The sequence below is a fragment of the Hypanus sabinus genome, chromosome 7 (assembly GCF_030144855.1).
Source record: "Hypanus sabinus isolate sHypSab1 chromosome 7, sHypSab1.hap1, whole genome shotgun sequence".
Taxonomy (NCBI): Eukaryota; Metazoa; Chordata; class Chondrichthyes; order Myliobatiformes; family Dasyatidae; genus Hypanus; species Hypanus sabinus.
In genome coordinates, this window is record NC_082712.1 from 148,056,727 (window position 1) to 148,080,678 (window position 23,952).

General features: G+C 42.3%; 1 protein-coding gene across 1 annotated transcript in view; it reads left to right on the forward strand.

Moving 5' to 3' along the window:
* The first annotated feature begins 15,632 nt into the window (after positions 1-15,632).
* Positions 15,633-23,952, forward strand: part of caprin1b (cell cycle associated protein 1b) — an 89,623-nt gene continuing 81,303 nt past the window's right edge. Inside the window, exon 1 of the mRNA XM_059975946.1 lies at positions 15,633-15,996. Within this exon, the coding sequence (XP_059831929.1) occupies positions 15,802-15,996 (195 nt within the window). The 5' untranslated portion in view covers positions 15,633-15,801. The remainder of the gene's footprint in view (positions 15,997-23,952) is intronic.

The following is a 23,952-nucleotide window of genomic DNA, read 5'->3' on the forward strand; positions in this document are numbered from 1 at the left end:
CAACAAAATATCTGTCTTTGAAGTCCCATGGTATTTAGCTATTTATTGAAATGACTTTTAAAACACTGAAAATTAAATGAATAAAATACAGCTTTTTTTAATAGTAACAGTTATTACTTTAAAGCACTGAAAATTCTGTTATCCTTCAAGATATTATCATCATCACTCTCCTCCTGACTGTCTTTATTTCAAAAACGGTAGGAGATGCAGGTCTACTTGTCCTGCTCCTTCTTATTCAATTGTCCCCTGTGCCAAAACTCAACAACGACCAGCACAAAGACAGAACAGTGAGAGCGCGCCAGTATGCGGAGCGCGTTATTTGATCTGGAGCGCATTTTTTATTTTGAGAACGTACGTGCACCTGCACACTACTCATGTCCATCACTTAACAGAAATGACATGTAACATGTAAGGCTTATTGAAAAAAATATTTTCAAATGCATTTTTTACAGAACACAACGAAGAAACTTATTTTTAATTTCAGTGGGAACAGTGTTGTTGGTCTCCCTTTTTAGCCAGCGCATCAAAGTCTGGACTTAGTTTTGTTGTAGCAATTCTCAGGATGGATCTGAGGTGTTGGTCAGTTAACTTGGATCTGTGGCTGCCTTTGTTGATGTTCATGACGCTGAACGCCTGTTCACACGAATAGGTCGAGCCGAACAAAGAGTAAAGCGCAAATGTGGAGTAATACGCTGCACTTCAACAAAGGTCAATGTGTAGCGGTGTGCTACATACAGCGCTAAAATTACGACACGGAGTCGGTAACTGCAGTCGAAGAAAAAAACTTTATTCAAAATCCCCAGCCTCACTTTTAAGCCTCCCTCAACCTGCCCCCCCGTGGTGCAGAGGCTCCAAAGCTCTGTGCTCGCAAATCCCCGCAGGCTATCTCCCTTAGCCGGAACGCTGGCTAATTGTGAGCCGGTTCGGATGTGCCAGGAAATGGGTCGCCTCAAATGTATATAGAGTGCGTCATCTATTGGGAAAACGCCAGAATTGCGGGGAAAAAAGTTAACAAGGTTTATTAATATAATTTCATCAAGTTCTGCGGGCCGGATTAAAAAGCTTAACGGGCCGCATATGGCCAACGGGCCGTAGTTTGCCCATGCCTGATCTAGATGATTGCACTTTACTCTTCCTGGGAAAGGAGGTGAAAATGCTGTTTTTCTATTAAGTCTGTTTTGGTACCAATGAGAACAGCACATTAATTGATATTTCATTGCTGGCTAGAAATCATTGACATACCAAAAAAATGTATTGCTAATGACCGACTTTCGAAAATGCAATGCCTATTTTTTAAATTTAAATTCTTAGTGCGGTATAGGCCTTTCCGGTGCTTCAACCCACACCGCCCAACAATCGCTGGATTTAATCTGATCCTAATCATGGGACAAATTACAATGACCAATTAACAGCAACTGGGACGTCTTTGGACTGTGGGATGAAACCGGAGCACCAGAGGAAACCCAAGCAGTCCCAGAAAGGACATACATCCTCCTTATAGGCAGCGGCGGTAATTGAACCTTTGTCGGCTGTACTGTAAAGCAGTGTGCTAACCACTACGCTACCATGCCACTCCAATTTGGAAGCTGCTAGTCCTAGCTCCTTCTGAAGTCAGAACAAATCAATTCACATATTTGTCAAAACTATTAATTTTTATTTGGCAGAATTTCACTCTCACTATTAACTGCAAAACGAAATGAAAAGCCAGTAGATAGAATTGGGTGTTAGGTTTGATCTCTTTTTTAAATTTTTGTGACAAATTGTTCTTCTCCTGTAATTTTTTTTGTAACTAAATAGATATTTAACTAATGCTCAGCGTAGCCCACAGAAGTGTACTATCGATGAGAAAATCAGCAAAATAAGACAACAAAATCCGCTCAACACTCAAACCTATTCCACAAATGAATTTGAATATGACTCATCTGTATGTCGATTCATTATGCTGTTGCCACTGTTGAGTGCCGTCGAGCCGTCATTGACTCATGGCGACCCTATGGATAATGTAGTTGTCCAAAGGGCTTGCACGGCAAGATACGGAAGTAGATAAACCCACTACATCACTGGCCGGCTATTTATTTCCAGAACCCACTCAGTAATGATACAGGAGAAGCCTGTGACAGTTATGTGTGTGCCCACCACCCTCCCGACCCCCACGGCCCCAGTGAAATTCTATAACACACAAGAACCACTGCATTAAGCTATGTCACAGATGGACTGAGGAACCTATTGCAGTGACAGGTCAGTAGAGATAGGGATATTTATGAACACAACAAGGTGCACAACACAGTACATATAACTCACACACATAATTACCACAAATAAATTAACAAATAATAAGGAGCATGTACAATACATGTTAAATAGTAAACTGTATAACACTATTGGTGCTTCATATTCAGTAAGACCCTATGATGAGATTCATATATGATGGCAGGGAATTCAGTAGTCTTATGGCCTGGAGGAAGAAGCTGTTTCCCATCCTAACAGTTCTTGTCCTAATGCCATGGTACCTCCTGCCTGGTGGTAGGGTGTCAATTGGTACAGATTCTAATAGTCCTTGTCCTAATGCTGTGGTATTTCCTGTCTAATAATAGGTCAGTTGGCACAGAAACCATTATTTAAACAAAGCACAAGGATAATTGCAGATCTCTCTTTTAGCTGATTGGTTAATTTATAAAAAAGATAAAGTTATATGAAAAAAGTAAAGGAATGGAATTTCAAATAATTTAAATTCACAACTGCTGCATGGCTGAGTGGAGAGAGAGTGAGATTGCAAGCACTGTAGACTTATGGTGTCAATAGCCAAATTGACTCAGGCCCAGCTCCCTGCTGAGGCAGGAGTTGTTTCTATCTGCAACCAATCTCTCAAAGCCCTTCATCACAGCAGGTGTGAGTGCCACCAGGCGAAGGTCATTGAGGCAGCTCGCCCTGCTCTCTTCGGCACTGGCACACCTGTCACCCTTTTGAAGCAGGTGGGAACCTTTGACTGCAGCAGTGAGAGCTTGAAGATGCCCTTCAACACTCCTACCAGTTGGTTGGCACACCATCAAGAGTTCAACCTCCTGAAAGATGCTCTGATGTTGGCTTCCGAGACAGAGATCACAGGGTCACCAGGTGCTGTAGTGATTTGCACAGGTGTTGGTTTATGGTCTGATTGTCCTGCCACATGTGCTTTGTGTCTCTGTGTTTTACCTTCCTGATGGGCGAGAAAACATAGTTCTTGCTAATCTAAAAGCATCTTATTCCCTGAGCTGAAGGCAGCATCCCGAACTCTCAGCAGTGCTCAGAACTCTGCTGTCAACCATGGCTTCTGGCTTGCCCTCAGAGAGATGTGTTTAATAACAGTGATGTCCTCAATGCTCATCTCTATGTAGACAGCCATAAATCTCACATATCCATCGACATTAATGTGACAGTCAGAGGTCTCCCTGGACATGGTCCAGTCTGTGTTTTCAAAACTGTCCTGCAATGCTGAGGTTGCTCCTTCTGGCCAGGTCTTTATCTCATTTAATCAGTTGTCTGCATGCAGGAATTAGCATAATAGATAACCGGTCACAGTATCCAAGCTGGGGGCATGGGCAGCCTTGCATGCACCAGGGATGTTGGTATAAACCAGGTCTAATGTGTTCTTGCCTCTGGTAGCAAAGTCAACATGCTGATAGAATTGGAAATTAGTATGATTGAAGTCGCTAGCAACAATAAAGAAATAAAGATGACCCTATAGAGCTTATACAGCGCTGCCCCAACATAAATAGAAGGGCCTGCACTTCACTGTTTAAAAAGTATACCAGAGGTGAACAGTGGGTCATCACCACTGAAGCGTTTACCACCAGCTTTTATTCATGTAGATACACAGCGCTCTGCCGCGGATCGCAGGATTTTTATTGGCCAGAAAGAGATGACACCCTCTAACCAGATGGCCGTTTCAGCAGTGGTGTCCAAGAACCACGTTTCCATCAGGATGGGCTCACAGCTCTCCTTCATCTCAAGCTGATTCAGTTGTAGATGCAATTAATCTGTTTCCTTTACTAGTGACTGAACTTTTGAAAACAGAAATAAGAGAGCCAGCCAGTAGAATTTCATCTTTAGTCTCGCATGAATACCAGCATTCTTACTATGGTTCCGATACCTTCTTCCCTGGGTGGCTGTAGCAGGCGATGCCACGGTATGCAAGCCTATGCTGCACAGCTCCTCTGCTATCCAGCAACTCGCTAGTGAGGTAGACTTGCAGTACTTGGTGCTCTTAATATCCAGCAGTGTCTTGCAATCATAAAGGACTAACAACTACACTAGTAGCTGGAGCAGGCACTGTGACTGGGTGCACCGCCAGTTTGGACATCTACCTCTGCAAACGTAGCAGGAGCAGATCCTAGAATGCCTCTGATTGTCACTCAATCTATGACACACCCTTGATTTACCAAATTCCTGATGAATGTGGTAAAAGTCTTGATGCAGTACACAAGCAATACTGTGGCACATCTACTTCCAGAACTAGATGAACTAAGTCCACTTTCTGACCCGTTAACCAGTGGTGTCTTGACAGAGCAATTAAATTCAATTATGCATTTCTTCCTTGAGTTTCATTTTGGAACTGCATGAATGTGTACATCATCCTAAGGTCTTCTGCTGAGCAAGGCTGATGGAACAAGTTTCATTATACTGTATTGCAGTGTCAATTGTGTCTCTGTGTTAGGCTATCAAAGACCTTATTGCCAGATAACAGCACAGGTCTGTTATGGATGAATCTAACTTCAGCTGGTTACAGATGCTCACTGGAAAACCTTGGCAGCTCAGGCAACATTTGTGGAGAATGAAATAGAGTTTATGTTTCAGGCTGAGAAACCTTTCTTCAACTTTGGATGAATATCGCTAGCATTTTCTGGTTTCGCTCCTCTGTACTGTTCTGATTGCATTTCCTCCCCAGAAGCGTTTCAAGAATTTATTGCTAAGATAATTCTGAAAAGTTCTATTGTCAAAAGAACTGTGAAAATTTTTTTTTAAAAAAGCTGGGGTATTGTTTCAGCTGAAGTCAATGGAAATTTTGTAAAATGACATAAACTTGGATCAGGATATCAGCTTTGGCAATCAACGCTCTGCCTGCCACACCCGATTGGTTGTTTTTCAGGAAAATGAATTGGCATTGTTTTTGATGTTAATTAGATGTTTTTAAAGCAAATGAAGATTTGTTCAAGGAGTTATGAAACTGTACCCAGGAAGCAGAACTTATAACACAGCAGAGAGCATACTGTCACAAAGCCTCTGAGCTAACTTCATCTGGGATTCGGATTTACAGCTACCAAAGTTTTCTAGCACACATCTAGGAGGCTAATATTCACACAAAAGCTTAAAATCAGTTGGAGGATGGCCATCAGAGGCAAATCTTCCTTTCCAATATTTTTATTAATTTATATATATAAGAATACAGAGTACAGAAAAAAATATACATCAATACATTAAACTAAATTGCATATAAAGACTCCTTACCCCATATTCATACAAGTCAATTAGTTCGTAACATTGAAAAATAATAATTTTATTATATTAAAAAAATCTGACCCACGACCAAGACCGAAGCTGATTAGTTGAAAAAAAAAGAAAAAAAGATTGTTAGTCATCATCTGTGCTTTAACAGCAAATCAAAGGTTTTGAAAATAATTCAGAAAAGGTCCCCACAATGTTTGAAAGTCTTGATTAAATTCAAAGATTGAACATTGAACCTTCTCTAAATTTAAACATGACATCACATCACATAACCATTGGGCGTGAATAGGAGGGGCCACATCTTTCCATTTAAGCAAAAGCGTCCTTCTGGCCTTAAGAGACATAAAAGCCAAAATGTGCAAATCAGATGGCTCCAAATTAATATCCTTTCCTCCAACAATACCAAATAATGCAGTCAAAGGAGCAAATCTTCATTGTATCGTCATTCACTGGCGAGATTTTTTTTATTATTAGGAGTTATCGAACAGGAATCAATCAAGAATACTGATACTTATTTTTGTTTCTGTGCACCACCCCTGTTACCTCCCTTCCCCTCACATCCACTCCATATTGTATTCCTGTTCACCCGGCTGGAATAGGCAAAGACTGAGGACCACAGCACCTGTGGTGAGGACAAAGAAGGTACAATCAAGGGAAGCAGAGGAGTATTTACAGGATTGCTTTGAATCAGTGGACTGGACCATACTCAAGGATTCATCTTTGGATTTGAATTAATATGTCACAGCTGTCACTGACTTCATAAGAACATCTGGGGGTAAAAGCGTGCCCTTGCGAACATACTGAGTATTCCCAAACTAGAAGTTGCAGATGAACCAGAAGTTTCACAGTCTGCTGAAGGTTGGATCAGTGATCCGGAATCCTACAAGAAGTCTAAAGGCCATCATGAGAGTTGGAAAACAATTCTGTGCCAAATTGGAGATGTGACTGGATGCATGACAGCTCTGGCAGGGCTTATATGCTATTACTTTCTACAAGGTGAAACCTAACAGCATAAATAGCTGAGATGAGGCCTCAAGGCTCTCCGCTTCTTTCTTTACAACAAATGCAACCAGTTCCCCTCTATCACTATCTTCTGCTGTCTGGTAGAACTGGTACTTTGAGTTTTGATGTAGGATCTTGGCCCGAAACGTCAACTGTTCATTTTCTTCCATAGTCACTGCCCGATCCACTGAGTTCCTCTAACATTTTGTGTCTGTTGATTCAGAATTCCATCATCTGTCTTCAGAATAACATCACTTCTGTGTGAATCCCCACAGCATCTAGCAACCTTGTGTTCTCCATCTTGGATGCTGATGACAGAACATCCCTCGAGGGGATGAACCTTCACAAGGTGTCAGGTACCAATGGTGTACAAACCTGTGCAAACCAAGTGGTGGAAGTGTACAAGGATATTTTCAACCTCTCACTGCTGCAGTCTGAAGTTTCCACCTGCTCCAAAAGAGCAGCAGTCATACCAGCTCCCCCCAAGCAGAGCAGGGTGAGCTGCCTCAACAGCTATCAATGTTCATCTACTGTGAAGAAATACTTTGAGAGGTTCTTATAGGTAGAAGTTATTGCTGCCTGAGCAAGAACCTGGACCCAGAGCAATTTGACACAACTCTCCACACCACTGGGGACATCTTCAAGAGGTGGTGCATCAAGAAGGCTGCATCCACCATAAAGGGTCTTCACCATCCAGGACATGCCCTATTAAAGTTGTTTTTTAAGTTTGTTGGGGAGATTTTGGGGAGGGGGAGGAGTTTGGGGCAAGACTGGAATTTGAAACTAAGTGCTCAAGGTCTCATTAATGGTGAGTCTGGAATGAATCCTAGTATTCAGAGATCAGTGGGTCCTGGAGTCAATGCAGAAGACCAAGGCCCACGGGGCGATTGGAAGTCTGGAAGTCACAGTCCATTGACTGGATCCTTGAGTCTGTTGGGGGAAGTCGAAGGCCCAGTGTCCACCAGGGCTGTAGGCTGAAGACAGCCTGTCCTGGGGTTGGAGGACTGTGTACTTGTGTGTGTGGGATGGAGGAACAGGGCTTGTTTCGTTTTGCTGCTGTTCTGTTCTCTTTTGTTGCATTCTGTGTTTTTGCCGAGCACTGTGGGCATGCTATATTGGCACCGGAATGCGTGGTGACACTTACGAGCTGCCCCAGCTCACCCTTAGTTAATGCAAAGAATGCGTTTCACTGTATGCTTTGATGTACATACGATAAATAAACTTGGATCTTCTCATTACCACCTTTAAGAAGAACTTACAAGAGCACAAGTCCTGATGATTCAGAAACCGCTTCTTTCCCCGTCATCAAATTTCCCAAAAATTCATGAACATTACCTCACTGTTCCTTTTCTTGACACTATTTGTTTTGTGATTTCAAGTAATTTATGTCTTCCCACTATTTTGCTACCACAAGGCAACAAATTTCACATATGGAACAGTGATAATAAATCTGATTCTTGCTACTTTTTTATTTCTGAATAACTACCCAAAGTGAGACTGTTATTTCAGCACTGGTCAGAAATAATGCCTGTAAGTTATTGGTCAGAAAAAATGTCAATAAATCAAATAGTATCCCATTTTATAGTGCTTATCAATTGATTTCATGCCTCTTTGAAATACCCTTACAGATGGAACACCATCACACTCTAACCACTTCTGCACTCCAGTGGATTCACTGAGAATGTGCACACAGTACTTCGTGAAACTCCTCTGAATTAATTATTTTCCAAAGAGAGAAAACAAAGCTCCTCTTTAAGAATCCTTGTCACTGGCTAAAATCAAAGATAATCGAAAACAGCAAGGTCTCCACTTCAGATTTCCTCTTCAGTAAATGCCATAAGTCTTCAAGATTTGAGGTCACTTCTAATCCAGCCTTTTGCATGCAGTTGTTTGCTTTATCATCCAGCTGTTGGATCCTAAGATCTGGTTTTCTTTTCCAAAACACATCTTCAATGTTGCCTTAAGACATTCCTAAAATTTAGTTTATACCTCCCCGTATCTGAGTCAAAGGGAGGTTCAGCATGGAAATATGCCGGAGCCCTACACTGACCATCAAGCGTACATTTACACTAAACCCACTCTAAACTATTTCAATAGCTGCAAGCAGTTTCCAACTCCTGGGAGTGCACATCTTTCACACCCTCTCCTGGTCCCAGAACACATTCTACACAATCAAGAAAGTTCACCAATGCCTCTACTTTCTGATGAGACTGAAAAAAACTGTACTATGCACATCAACATTCAAGACCTTCTACAGATGCGTGGTAGACCCACTGCATGTTCTGGAAATTGTGGCGGACAGGAAGGCTTGACACCGGGTAATCAAAACTGCCCAATGCTTCACCGGCGCCTGCCTACTTGCCAACAAGGGCATACATATAGAAGGTGCTGGAAAAAGGCCAGTAATGTCAGGAAGGATCCCACCACCCTGCTCATGGACTATATGTCCCACTCCCAACAGGGAGGAGGAGACATAGCATCCATGTCACAGTCATCAGACTCAAAAACGGCTTCTTTTCCCAACAGGAAGTTGATCAAAACCACGCTTTACTAACCCACTCACACCTACCATCACTTTATCATTTCCTTTCAGTCACATTATGTACACTCCTGTACCTAGGACACTTTATGTATGTGTAATCAATCTATGTGTATATGCTATCTTATGTATTTATATTTGTGATGTTTTTATTATAGTGTTCTTTATCTTAACATGTTTCTTAAATGCTGCATTGGATCCAGAGTAACAATTATTTTGTTCTCTTTTACACTTACGTACTGGAAATTACAGTAAACAATCTTGATTCTTGGAATTTGTTCTCACAGAAAGGGCAAATTATAGTTTGAAATTCATGCTTTTGGGATGTGAGTGTAAACTGGAGCATTCAGAGGAAACAAGTGCAGTCACAAAGAGTTTTTTGCATACTCCACACAAACGGCACTGGAGATTGGGATGGAACTGGATGGACGGAGCTATGCAGGTTTAGCTAAACTAATTTACCACTTTGATGCTTAAACCACTTTACTGTGCTATCCAGTGTAATCTCCTTGTGTAGCTTAAATTTTAACCTTATTACAAAAAACATTGAAAGTTTATCGAAATCTTATCTTAAATGCAAGTTATAAGTTGATGCTTATTAGAAAGCTGTAGGGCTGCTTACAGTTGTGGATAACATATTGACAATGGTGGGGTTTGTTGCTAGGAAGCACTTGGCTTGTTTAGGACATCCTCCATGTGTAACTGAGGGTGGGGAGGGAGGATAGTCAGTATAAAGAGATAGAGGGAGTGAAGTGACAGGAGCCAATAGGAGATTGGTGGATTAAGGTACAGTGAAGGATATCAGACAAAAGGATTGGGAAAATGCAGAATGGAAGGAGAGACAGTGAGGAGATAATGCATGAGGTAAGGGTTTCCTGATATTGGAAAATTTAATGTTATGTTTTAAACTACCCTGGTGGAATATGTGATGTTGTTCCTTGGGTTTGCAACACTTCCTATTTAGTCTGGGTAGTTTACAACCCAGTGGTATGAACACTGAATGTTCCATTTTAAAGTAACCTTGATTTATTTGACTATTGTCAGAGGTACAGTGCAAAGCTTCCATACTGTCTATACAAATTAATTCATGAGGTCATACAAGGTAAAACAAAGAACAGAATAAAGTGCAGGCAATAGGTGTAAATACCTCCTGGTAATTCCCCACTCTCTCCTTCTGACCCATCAATCCTTCCATTTTTGTCTCCTTTCTCATAACCCTCTCCAGCCCCCTCCCCCAATCACCATTTTTATTCTGCTTCTGGTTCCATCCACCCATTACCCATACAGATAACCCAGTGGGTTCCACCTCAATCTGCCCTTCACCCCTCTCTGAATGGTTCCTATTATCAACTTATTGTCAGATTCCAGAAATTGCTTATCACACTTCAGCAGCTGTCTCAAACTTCACGGCCACCAACTCACACTTGCTTTTTTTACCTGGATTCACCTGTCTGTCTTCCATCTCCACGCATCACCTGCATCACCATCTGCCCGTCATCCTTCACCCCTCCTCCATCCAATTATTTCCTGGCCCTTGTCTAACCACTTCTTCTTGGAAAGTTTAATGGTGCTTGGCAGGCCAACACAAGGTGCATTACTGCCATGTACGGAGCAAAGCTGCAGGAAGTATACCCACCAAATTCCCAACCTCCCCCCAAAAAAACCTCAAATAATATCAAAAAGCCTATTGCTTTTTATAATGTCAAACATGCACATATACATTACAAAGGTGGTGATATCCTAACAAACTTTCCATGTTAAACTGTTTGTCCCAAAGATTTCATAGGAACTGCATTCAAACAATATACTGCATGCTACACCGTTTCTTGACATGTTTTCCCTACAAATGTCCATATCATGCATAATAATTCTGAACAGGGAATTATTCAACTTAGTATGCCCAATATGTAAATGTATAACTTCTGCCCTCCTTTTATACCCATTCCCCAGTTAAGCTCCCACCATCCTCTGAGTTTTATATAAATGCTCTCCTTTTTTCCCCCAATTCTGGTACCATAGTGATCAAATAAACATTTAATTAACGTTCAACTCCCCTTTATCTAAGGCACCACTACATTTACTTCCTTAATTTTTAAGACCATACAACATAAGTCGTACGAGCCGAACAAACCATTTGGCCCATCAAGTCTGCTCCGCCATTTCATCAGGACTGATCCATTTTCTTCTTGTATCTCTTCATGGCCTGATTAATCTAGAATCTATCAACCTCTGCCTTCAATATACCCAATGAATTGGCTTCCACAGCTGCCTATGGCAATGAATTCCACAGATTCACCAATCTCTGTTCTAAATGAGCATCCCTCTATTCTGAGGCTGTGTCCTCTGGTCTAATACTCCTCACCAGAGACAACATTCTCTCCAAATCTACTCTATCAAGGCCTTTCAACATTTGATAGATTTCAATGAGAAGGCCCTCATTCTTCTGAATTCTAGTGTGCGGGCCCAAAGCCATCAAACGTTTTTCATATGACAAGCTTTTCAATCCCAGAATCATTTTTGTGAACCTCCTTTCAACCCTCTCCAATTTATGCACATCCTTTCTTAGATAAGGGGCCCAAAGCTGCGTACAATACCCCTAATGAGGCTTCACCAGTGCCTTTTAAAGTCCTAACATTAGATCCTTGCTTTTATATTCTCATCCTGTCAATGAATGCTAATATTGCATTTGCCTTCCTCACCACTGACTCAACCTGCAAATTAAGGGGATACTGCATGAAAATTCCCAAGCCCTTCGCACCTCAGAATTTTTGAATTTTCTCTCCATTTAGAAAATCATCTTAAGCTTTTACTTCTGTCGAAGAGCATAACCAATACACTTCCCAACACTGTAGTCCATTCGACACTTCTTTGCCCTTTCTCCTAATCTAAGTCCTTCTGTAGCCTACTTCCTCAAAACTAACTGCTCCTCCACCTATCTTTGTATTGTCCAAAAGTTGGCCACAAAGCCATCAATTCTTTCATCCAAATCATTGACATGAAATGTAAAAAGAGCTGATCCCAACACCAATCGCTGTGGAACACTAGCCACTGGCAGCCGACCAGAAAAGGCTCACTGTATTCCCACACCTTGCCTCCTGCCAATCAGCCACTGTTTTATCCACACCAGTATCTTTCCTATAACACCATCCACTCTTAACTTGTTAAGCACCTTGTTAAAGATCTTCTGAAAAACCAAGCACACAACATCCACCAATTCTCCTTTGTCTATCCTGCTTGTTACTTCTTCAAAGAATTCCAACAGATTTGTCAAGCAAGATTTTCCCCTTTAGGAAACCATACTGGCTTCGGCCTATTTTATCATGTGCCTCCCAGTACACCAAAACCACATTCTTAACAATCAACTTCATCATCTCACTCACTGAGGTCAGACTAGCTGGCCTGTGATTTCCTTTCTTCTGCCTCTCTCCCTTCTTGAAGGGTGGAGTAACATCTACAATTTTACAGTCATCTGGAACCATTCCAAAATCCATTGATTCTTGAAATATCTTTACCAATGCCTCCACAATCTCTTCCGTTACCTCCTTCAGAACTCTGGGAGTGGACCATGAAGTCCAGGTGCCTTGCACATCTACCTTCAGAACTTCCAGTTTCTCAAGCACCTTCTCCCCAGTAGAGGCAACTTCACTCACTTCTGTCCTGACACTTTTGAACCTCTGGCGTACTGCTGGTGTCTTCCACAGTGAAGACTGACGCAAAATAGTTCTTCCGCTATTTCCTTATCCCCCATTACTACCTCTCCAGCATCATCTCCAAGTGGACTGATATCTACTCTTGCCTCTCTTTTAAGTGATTATTTGGCTTGAATGCCCACCATCTTGTTTCCATTAACCATGAAGGTACCCATGATAAATGGATACACAAGCCAAATTCCTGCAGCCTCAACAGATGTTGTCCAATCGTAAGCAGAGTGTCTGGCCTACTGTTTGAAACCTTTTTAATAGACGTCAAAACCAGTAATAAATCAGAGCAGAGAAGGAGATAGTCAGGACATTCTTCTTTCACCCATTCCAGAGCTAAAATGATTGCAGTCTCAGATGGAAATACTGATACTTTGATAATCTTCTTAACAGAACCTGAAACTTTGGAACATAAACAGAAACACCTGAATGACCTGTCACTGGATCATTTGAACCATGTGTGTATATATGCAAGAAGCCATAATATCTCTGCCCTGTACATATTGCTGTGTCACTGATATACAATCAGCCTCTGTCTTGATCTTGAAGGCTTAAATCAACCACAGGCAAAGGGATAACCATAGAGGGGTGACAGAAAGGGGTACACTGGGCCCATGTTTCACATCAAACTACCCAAGATTGTCTCTATTCGTTTCCCATCCACCCAAATCTGAAGACATTATGAAAGGAGTGGTCTTAGCACTCAACTAATGTTGTCATGATAGAATGACCAACTTTATGTCCTCTTATATTCCCGTCTCACACCCTCCCTGAGACCTCTTCCGAGCAGATAACTGTGTTCTGCATTCTCTTTCTTGATACGGGGTCTTGACCTGAAACGTTCAACTGGCCTTTTTTTCCTGCAAATGGTGCCTGACCTCTCCAAACTGCCCCTGGCACCTCGTTCCCCCCATCCCACAAATTACAGTATCAGGCTCATGTTTCCCCTTGCTGGCTTTCTTCTCTCTTGCCAGCCCTCATGCAGGATTTCCCCCCCGAACCGTCCGCAGAACTCACCCCACCCCCATGCTGCTCATCCCACTGAGTTCCTTTAGCAGACAGTTTGTTGCTCACACTAGGAAATAACTGCAGTATCAGGAACAAGATGCTTCACTTAATAAAATGTAAAAGAAAAAGACAAAACATGTTTATTCTGTTGTTCTAGTAACGTTTAATGACAGTTGGCAGACCAACACAAAGTGCATTACCACCACCTACTGAGCATCATTCAAGCACGCCAAATATTTTTCTTCCAGAAAGTCTTCCTCCACCATCCCTTTTGCATTTGTGTCACTACAACCTCACATAGTACTGTGAGCATTAAAATCCCGACTATTAGCGAACAAACTTCTAGCATTCCATTGTAAGAAAAACAGAAAAGGAAAAAACATAAACAATCCTTCTTTGAAGTCTGAACATTTATTCCTCCTTGTAAAATACCATCAATAACTTCTGGAATTAACACTTTTATCTCCAGATGTTTTTTTTCCCTACAGCTTTTAACTTTGTTTTCCATCCTCCTAGTTTGTGCTGTACAATTTACCACATCTGACATGAAAGCAAATTTATCAACAACTAATGAATTCTTTGCTATAAAATCATGCATTTTACACACTGACTTTAATCTATCTGTATTCTTGATATTAACTGGTCTCATTAACACTGTCTTCTGTACTTTCTGTAAAGTCTCTGCATATGAAACTTCCACCTGAACAGCTGCTCTTCTATAGCTTTCTTATATACAGGACACCCATCATAAGCAGAGCCATGTTCCCCTCCACCATTGTTAAATTTTAGCTTAATGTCTTCTCTACAATTAACACAGTCATGTTCTCCATCACATCGACAACACTTTTTACCCCTGAATACTGCTGCTACATAACCAAACTTCTGGAACAACATATCTTAGAGGGTAGAAGAGACTAGAACCATACACCTCATATAGCCTAAATTAACCCTATTTGGTAACATTTTTTCATCAAATTTAATCAACACCGTTATCTGTTCTTACTCCACCACGAAACCATTTAAAACGTTCAGCATCTGCAACTCTTCCCCCAACTAAATTACTTAAATTTGGCCCATGAGTACATCTCGACGCACTGCTGACTCCCCAAAGCCACGGTCGTTCAATATAATTCCTTGGTACCATGCTCCTTCCTTCCTCCCACAGCTTTTAACCCTAAAGCTTTCTCATGTTGCTTACTATCTTTACAAAACACGAGCAAGCGCTCCATCTCTTATTAAACGGTATCTCCTAATTATTTTCCTTAATTAATCAAACTGGATTCATATCAGAAACCGGTCCACATTCAAAAGCCAGCAATACCTTAAACTCCTCCTTCCTTATTTTATTTAAATCCTGTGTACTGTTCTCACTAGACGATAAGCCACTCCAATCCTCAATTCGCCGCTTATTTTCGCATTCCCAGAAACCTGTCATTCGCCGTCCTCCATACAACTTTAATCACCCAGTATCATCTCCCATTCGCTTTTTTCATCACTTCCTGACATCTCTACTGCCCAATCCTCGACTGAAACTCTCTATTCAACTACCCTCGCGTTTCTCTTTTTTTAAAAAAAACATTTAGTCAAATAAAGGATATCGTGACTTAATAAACTTCACCTCAGGATCTCATCTTCCAGACTGAACAGCGCAAGCGCAGCTTGCTTTTGCTGTCCTCCGATATGCCTTAGATATTTTTCCTAAACCGAACAGTTGATATATTTTAAAATAAAATGAGGTATACGAAGGGGGGAAGGTATTTTTATTTTACAAATACTAGCGGCCGCTGGTCTGCTGAGAGGAGCTTTGTGGAAAGACGGCGTGGTGCGGACAGGTGGGCCTCGGGGTCCTGGACTGATGGCTGCAAGTGCGCGCCCCGTGCGCGCTCCCGCTCCTCAGTCTCGGTGTGCTGTCGCGCGGAGAGAGCTCCGGTCGCGTCTCTTTCCATTTTCTTCGTTTCAACAAAAGTCGCAACTTCTCCCCCCCTCCCGAGCCCGTTTCCTTTCCTTTTTATTTTACATATTTTTCTTTAGAAAAATTAAATCGGTTTCCATTCACCAAGAGAAAGAGGGAAAATGCCAGCAGCCACCGCCACAAAAGCGGCCGAATCCCGATCGTCTTCCGCCGCCGGAGCCGAGGCCGCCGCCGCCGCCGCCGCTGCGGTGAGTCTCCAGGCCGGGCAGGGCCAGGCGGCGCACCCGCAGAATGAGGCACTCAGGCAGGTTCTCAATGTCATCGACAAGAAAGTGCGCAACATGGAGAAGAAGAAGGTAAAAGATACTTGGGGAGAGGGCAGGGGGACCGAGAGACTGGGGGGGGGGGGGGGGGAGCTGGCTGCTTGCCAGCTGCCATTTGCTGAACGTGGACATGCGGAAGGCCTTGCGGTAGAACCATACACCCCTGAGAGAAGGTGTCTGCTCGAGAATCTCCTTTGCCTTCTGAAGTGGTTATGGCGAACGACAGAGGGGGTGGGGTGTGGAGTAACTGATATGGACATGAAATGGAAGTCGCCTGCATCGTGGTAACTTTAACATGTGCCTGGTGGCTTTGCTGTCCTTTTCAGGACATTTATTCAAATTGAGTTTACCTTGTGATTTGTTTTAGTTCTTCAATTTGCTATTTGTGTGCTTTATACTTAAAATTGTGATTTTTTTTTGTTCAATTTTAGAATAATAAGCTGGCCAACATCTCAAAGGATATTGCAAGCAAAATATTGCTAATATTAGAGAGCTGTATGTTGTCATCTTTCCCCACTCAGCTTTCAAACTTTTACATGTGGAGCAAAGCTACGTTCAACATAAGTTGTGTCTTGGTGATAAGTTTTGTTGCCGCCCCATTTTACGAGAAGACAGAATCAGTCCAATATTGAGGGGAAATGAGCCTTATCAGAAACTATCTTTCTGATAAGATGTTATATATCGCTTTGCTTTATTCGGAGAAGTGTAATGCAATTCTGATGCCAACATTTACCTCTGAACAAATCGTTGTGACATTTATCTTGGATTGCTGTTTTAGTATCTTGCCTTATGCAAATTAGCTGGCGTTAATCTGTAAGGAAACAGCAACTACACTTATTGGTTGTGAAATGCGTTGTGACAGACCAAATTTGTACAAAGGTACTATTTTAGTGTCAAAGTCTAAACCACAAAAGTTAATTGTGACTGTAAAATAACACTGTTTAATGGAGTTACTTTGTTGATAACAGGGGCACCACAATAACATAGTGGTTCGCAAACACTTTACAGTACCAGCGACCTGGGTTCACTTCCTGCTGCTGCCTGTAAGGCGTTTGTATGTTTTCTCTCCGTGAACACGTGCGTTTCCTCCCATAGTCCAAAGATACACTATTGAGAATTGTCCCGTGATGAGACTAGGATTAAATCGTGGCTGATGTAGTTTTCTTCTCAGCCCCGATCTCCTGCCTTCTCCCATTATCCCTTCTTTCTCTGGCCAAACAAGAATCTCAACCTCTGCCTTAAATATACAGTGCCTCTAAAATGTATTCTCTCTTTTTGTTTTGCAACATTGAATCACAGTGGATTTAATTTGGCTTTTTTGATACTGATCAACAGAAAATCTCTCATGTCAGTATTGCAATGGAGTAAAGGGAATTACAGAGGCATGATAGGCCAGGTGGATTGGAGGAGAATACTGGTGGGGATGATGACAGAGCAGAGATGGCTGAAGTTTCTGGGAATAGTTCACAAGGCACAGGATAAATATGTCCCTCTGAAGAAATTGTTCTCAACTGGCATTGGTGGGCAACTGTGGCTGACAGGATAAGTTAAGGACTGCATTAAAGCCAAGGAAAGGGCATATAAGGTGTGTGGGAAGTTGGATGATTGGGAAGCTTTCAAAATCCAACAAAAGGCAAATAAAAAGCTATAAGAAGGGAAAAGATGAAATAGGGCAATCTAACTAATAATATAAAGCATGATACTGAAAAAAAAATTTCAGTTATATAAATAGTAAAAAGTGGACCACTAGAAAATGATGCTGGTGATGTAGAAACGGGGAAACAAAGAAATGGCAGATGAAAATAGGTATTTTGCATCAGCCTTCACTGTGAAAGACACTGGTAGTGTGCCAGAGGTCTTTGATTGTTAGGGAGCAGGAGTGAGTGCCATTGCTTGCTATTCCAAAGGAAAAAGTGCAAGGCATACTCAAAGGTCTTAAGGTGGACAAATCACCTGGATCAGATGAGCTACATCCCAGAGTCCTGAGAGAGGTTCCTGAGGAGGTAATGGATGTATTGGTTATGATCTTTTAAAAATCACTTGATTCCTGCCTGGTCCCGGAGAAATGGAAAATTGCAAATACCACTCCACTCTTTAAGAAGGGAGCAAGGAAAAAGAAAGGAAGTTATAGGACAGTTAGTCTAACCACAATGTTTGGGAAATTGGAGTCTATTATTAAAGATGAAGTTTTGGGGTACTTGGAGACTTATGATAAAATAAGTCAAAGTCAACTTGGTTTCTGTGAAGGGAAATCTTGCCTGACAAATCTGTTTATGTTCTTTGAGAAAGTAACAAGCAAGGTGGACAAAGTAGAGGTAGTGGATATTATTTGATTTTAGAAGCCACTGAGGCTGATTGTCAAGATTAAATCCTATGGCTTTACAGGAAAGATACTGGCATGGATAGAGGAATGACTGACAGGTGGGAGGCAGCAAGAGGAAGAAAGGGGGCCATTTCTGGTTGGCTGTCAGTTACAAGTGGTGTTCCTCAGGGGAACTGCTATTTTTCACATTACAGTCAGCCTTCCTTATCTGCAGGGAATTGGTTCCGAGACCCCCGTGGATACCAAAAATTGCGGATGCTCAAGTCCCTTATTTAACCTGAATCAGTGTGGTGGTCTTTAGGACCCAGCGTAGCTCTGAATCCGCGGTGTTTCTGTTCACGAAAATAATTTTGATTGCGATTGAAAATAAGGTGGAAGTAATAAAGCGATCAGAAAGAGGTGAAATGCAGTCGGTCATTGGAAAAGTGTTAGGCTACAGTCAGTCAACATTTGGAACAATTTTAATGGAGCATTTGAAAAGCCCTGCCCCGATGAAAGCTACGATTATAACTAAGCAACACAGTGGTTTAATTATTGAAATACATATGTTTCTTAAGTATTTTATATGCATAGAAAGATAAATATGTACTGTATACTAAGAAAAACATTTGACTAACTGATGCTGACTTCAAATCCGACTTAAAGACGGACTCAGGAACGGAACTCGTTCATAACCCGGGGACTGCCTGTACTTTAGTCATTTCTAGATTACTTATAATACCTAATACAATGTAAATGGTATGTAAATAGTTGTTTAGGGAATAATTACAAGAAAAAATAGTCTGTACATGCTCAAACAACGAGTGCTGGAGAGAGAACTTACGGGTTTTCCCGATCCGTGGTTGGTTGAATCTACGGATAAGGAGGCCTGACTGTATTTGTCAATGATTTAGATAATGGAGTTGATGGCTTTGTGGCAAGTTTGCGGATGATCCAGAGATAGGTAGAGGGGCAGGGTAGTGCTGAGGAAACAATGCGATTGCAGCAGGACTTAGACAAATTGGAAGAATGGGGGGGAAGTGGCAGATGGAATACAGTGTTGGGAAATGTACAATAATGCACTTTGGTAAAAGAAACAATAGTGCAGACTATTATTTAAATAGGGCAAACATCAGAGGTGCAGAGGGACTTAGGAGTCTTCATGCAAGACTCCAAGAAGGTTAATTCAGAGGTTGAGTCTGTGGCACAGAAGGCAGATGCAATATTAGCATTTATTTCAAGGGAAATAGAATACAAAAAGCCAGGAGATACTGTTGAAACTTTATAGAACACTAGTCAGGCCGAACTTGGAGTATTGTCAACAGTTTTGGCCCCATATCTCAGAAAGGATGTGTTGTACAATGGAGAGTCCAGAGGACATTCACAAGGATGATTCCACGAATGAAGGGGTTAACATATGAGGAGCAACACAAGCCTGACTGTCCTGGTAGGCCTATAGTTTCGGCCTGCTCCTGCCCCACCAATCTTGTATCTGCCTACCTGGACTCTATTTTGTCACCCATAGTTCAGTCCTGACTGCTTCATTTTCACCACAGATGTCCAATCCTTATACACTTCAATTCTCCATCAAGAAGGCCTCAAAGCCCTCCACTACTTTCTTGACAATAGACGTCACCAGTTCCCCAACACCACCACACTCCTCTGGTTGGTGGAACTGGTACTCACACTTAATAACTTCCCTTTCAGCTCTTCCCACTTTCTTTAGACCAAGGGTGTAGCTATGGGCACTTGCATGGGCCCCAGTTCTGCCTGCCTCTTCGTGGGTTATGTGGAACAGTCTATGCTCCAAATCTATATTGGTACTGCTCCCCAACTTTTCCTTCGCTACATTGACGACTACATTGGTGCTGCTTCCTGCACCCATGCTGAGCTCATCAATTTCATGGACTTTGCCTCTAACTTTCACCCAGCCCTCAAATTCACTTGGTCCATCTCGGACACTTCTCTCCCCTTTCTCGATCTCTTGGTCTCCAACTCTGGAGATAGACTGTCCACTGACATCTTCTATAAACCCACTGACTCCCATAACTATCTTGATTATACCTCTTAGCACCCTGTCAAATGTAAAAATTCTATACCCTATTCCCAGTTTCTCCATTGCATCTGCTCCCAGGATGAGGCTTTCCGTTCCAGGACGTCTCAAATGTCCTCTCTAAGAATCGTGATTTCCCTTCTGCCATCATCAATGATGCCCTCACCCGCATCTCCTCCATTTCCCGCACCTTGGCCCTCACCCCATCCTCCCGTCACCACAACAGAGACCGTGTTCCCCTTGTCCTCACCTACCACCCCACCAGCCTCCGGATCCAGCATATTATCCTCCGCAACTTCCTCCACCTTCAACAGGACCCCACCACTAAGCACATCTTTCCCTCCCTACCCCTCTCTGCTTTTCGCAGGGATCGTTCCCTCCGTGACTGCCTGGTCCACCCGTCCCTCCCCACAGATCTCCCACCTGGTACTTATCCCTGCAAGCGTAAGTGGAACACCTGTCCCTACACCTCCTTTCTTACCACCATTCAGTGCCCCAAACAGTTCTTCCAGGTGAGGCAACACTTCATTTGTGAGTCTGTTGGGGTAATCTATCGGTGCTCCCGGTGTGGCCTCCTCTACATCGGCGAGACCCGACGCAGATTGGGGGACCACTTCGATGAGCACCTCCACTCCATCCGCCACAACAGACAGGATCTCCCGGTTGCCACCCTCTTTAACTCTCCTTCACATTCTCATTCGGATATGTCCTCTACTGCCATCATGAGGCCAAACTCGGGTTGGAGGAGCAACACCTCATACACCGTCTGGGTAGCCTCCAGCCCCTTGGAATGAGCATCGAATTCTCCAACTTCCGGTAATTCCTTCCCTCTCCCTTCCACCATCCCATTTTCACTCTGCTTCCTCTTCTCACTGCCTATCACCTCTCTCATGATTCTGCCGCCTTCTACTACCCATAGTGCTTTCCCCTTTCATTACTACTTCACCTATCCTCTCCTACCCCTTGATCTTTCCTCTAATTGGTTTTTCACCTGGCTCCTTCTTCATAGGGTTCCTGCCCCCTCCTTCTTCAGGTGCTGAGTTCATCCAGCTTGTTTTTACGTCTTGATTTGACCACAGCATCTGCAGTGTACTTTATGTTTAACATATGAGGAGCGTTTGGCAGCTTTGGGTCCATACTCACTAGAATCTAGAATGCGGGAGGATCTCATTGAAACCTACTGAATGTTGAAAGGATTAGGGTGGATGAGGAGAGGATAGTTCTTATGGTGGGGTTATCCAGAATTGGAGGGCACAACCTCAAAATTGAGGGGTGACCTTTTAGAGGTAAGAAAGAATTTTTTTTTAGCCAGAGTAGTGAATCTGTGGAATGCTCTGCCACTGACTGCAGTGGAGGCCAAGTCTGTAGGTATATTTAACGTGGAAGTTGATAGTTTCCTGATTGATCAGTGCATCAAAGGATATGGCAAGAAGGCAGGAATATGGTGCTCGAGTGAGATCTGGGATCAACCATGATAGAATGCCTAATTCTGCCCCAATGTCTTATGGTGTCAAACAAATTTCTACAAATTGGTCTAAATTTATTACAACTGTTAAACACAAAATAATTGATTGCTTAATAACTCAGCACCTTCAAGTCAATATTTAGTAGCACCTTTGGCAGCAATTACAGCCTTGAATCTGTGTGGCTAGGTCTCCATATCAGCTTTGCACATCTGGATACTGCAATTTCTCCCTATTCTTCTTTACAAAACTGCTCAGGCTCTGAGATTGCATGGGGATTGTGAGTGAATAGCCCTTTTCAAGGCCAGCCACAAATTCTCAATTTAAGGTCTGGACTCTGACTTGGCCACTCCGGGACAGTAACTTTGTTATTTTTAACCCGTTCCTGTGTAGCTTTGGCTTTATGCTTGGGGTCATTGTCGTCCTGGAAAACAAATCTCCCAATTCACAGTTCTGTTGCAAATTTCCATGTATTTTGCTGTATTCGTTTTATCTTCCATCTTCATAAGCTCTTCAGGGCCTGCTGCAGTGAAGCATCTCCACAGCATGATGCACTGACCACTATGCTTCATGATAGGGATGATGTGTTTTGATTATGTGGCCAAAATACACAATTTTGGTTTCATTGGACCATAGAACCTTCTTCCAGCTGACTTCAGAGTCTCCCTCATGGCAAACTCTGGCTGAGATTTCATGTGAGTTTTTTTTTTAACAGGTGCTGTTTCTTTGCCATTCTCCCATAAAGCTGCAACTGGTGAAGCACCTGGGCAACAGTTATTGTATGTGCGGTCTCTCCCATCTCAGCACTGAATCTTGTACTCCAGAGTTGCCATAGATCTCTTGGTGGCCTCACTCACTAATGCTCTTCTTGCACGGTCGCTCAGTTTTTGAGGACAGTTTACTCTAGGCAGATTTACAGCTGTGCCATATTCTTTCCATTTCTAGATTAACTGTACTCCAAGGGATATTTAGTGTCTGGGAAATTTTCTTGTATCGATCTCCTGGCTTATGCTTTTCAATAACATTTTCAGTGTTGCTTGGAGTGTTCTTTTGCTTTCATGATGTAATTTTTCGCAGGATACTGGCTCACCAGCAGTTGGACCTTCCATATACAGTCGGTCATCCTTATCCGTGAGTTCCGCATGCGCGAATTCAACCAACCGTGAATCTAGAAAACCCGGAAATGCTCTAACAACTATTTTATATAGCATTTACATTGTATTAGGTATTATAACTAATCTAGAGATGATTTAACGTATACGGGAGGATGTGCGTAGGTTATTGAGGATCGGAATAAGAAAAAATCAGAAGTTCTCTTACTAAGTAAGTCGGAACAGGTACATCTGGTATTATTTAGCGTCGGTTAGTCAAATGTTTGTCTTAGTATATATTTTATCTTTCTATGCATATAAAACACTTAAGAACGTATGTTTCAGCCGGGCTCGGGAACAAAAGTTCGCAAGTTCGATCCAGTGACAGACCGCTCCCGAGCACACTCTCCATCCATGTCTGGTTAATATGGAGGATCAAAAACCCAAAACCCAATAATTAAACCACTGCGTTGCTTAGTTATAATTGTAGCTTTCATCGGGGCAGGGCCTTTCTCACTTTATCCTTTAAAATTGTTCCGATCGTTGACCGACATAGCCTAACGCTTTTCACTTTATTTTCCATCATCATCGTGATTATTTTCGTGAACAGAAACACTGCGGATTCAGAGCTCTGCTTCCGGGTCATAATGTCCACAGCACTGAGACAGGTTGAATAAGGGACTTGAGCATCCGTGTTTTCTGGTATCTGCGAGGGGTCCCGGAACCAATCCCTCGCAGATAAGGAGGGCCGACTGTACGGGTGTATTTTTACTACTATCAATGGAAACACCTTAGCTGCACCAATGATGATTTGGTGTGTCATATTAAAGGGGATGAATACTTATTCAATTAATTATTTTGTTTTATATTTGTAATTAATTTGTACAGATCTGTTTTCACTTTGACATGAGGGTCTTTTTCTGTTGATCCTTGTCAAAAAAAAAAGCCAAATTAAATCCACTGTGATTCAATGTTATAAAACAATAAAGCATGAAAACTTCCAGGGGTGGGGAGGTGAATACTATTTATAGGTACTGTACATAAAGAATTGGACTCCACAGCTGCCTCTGGCAAAGAATT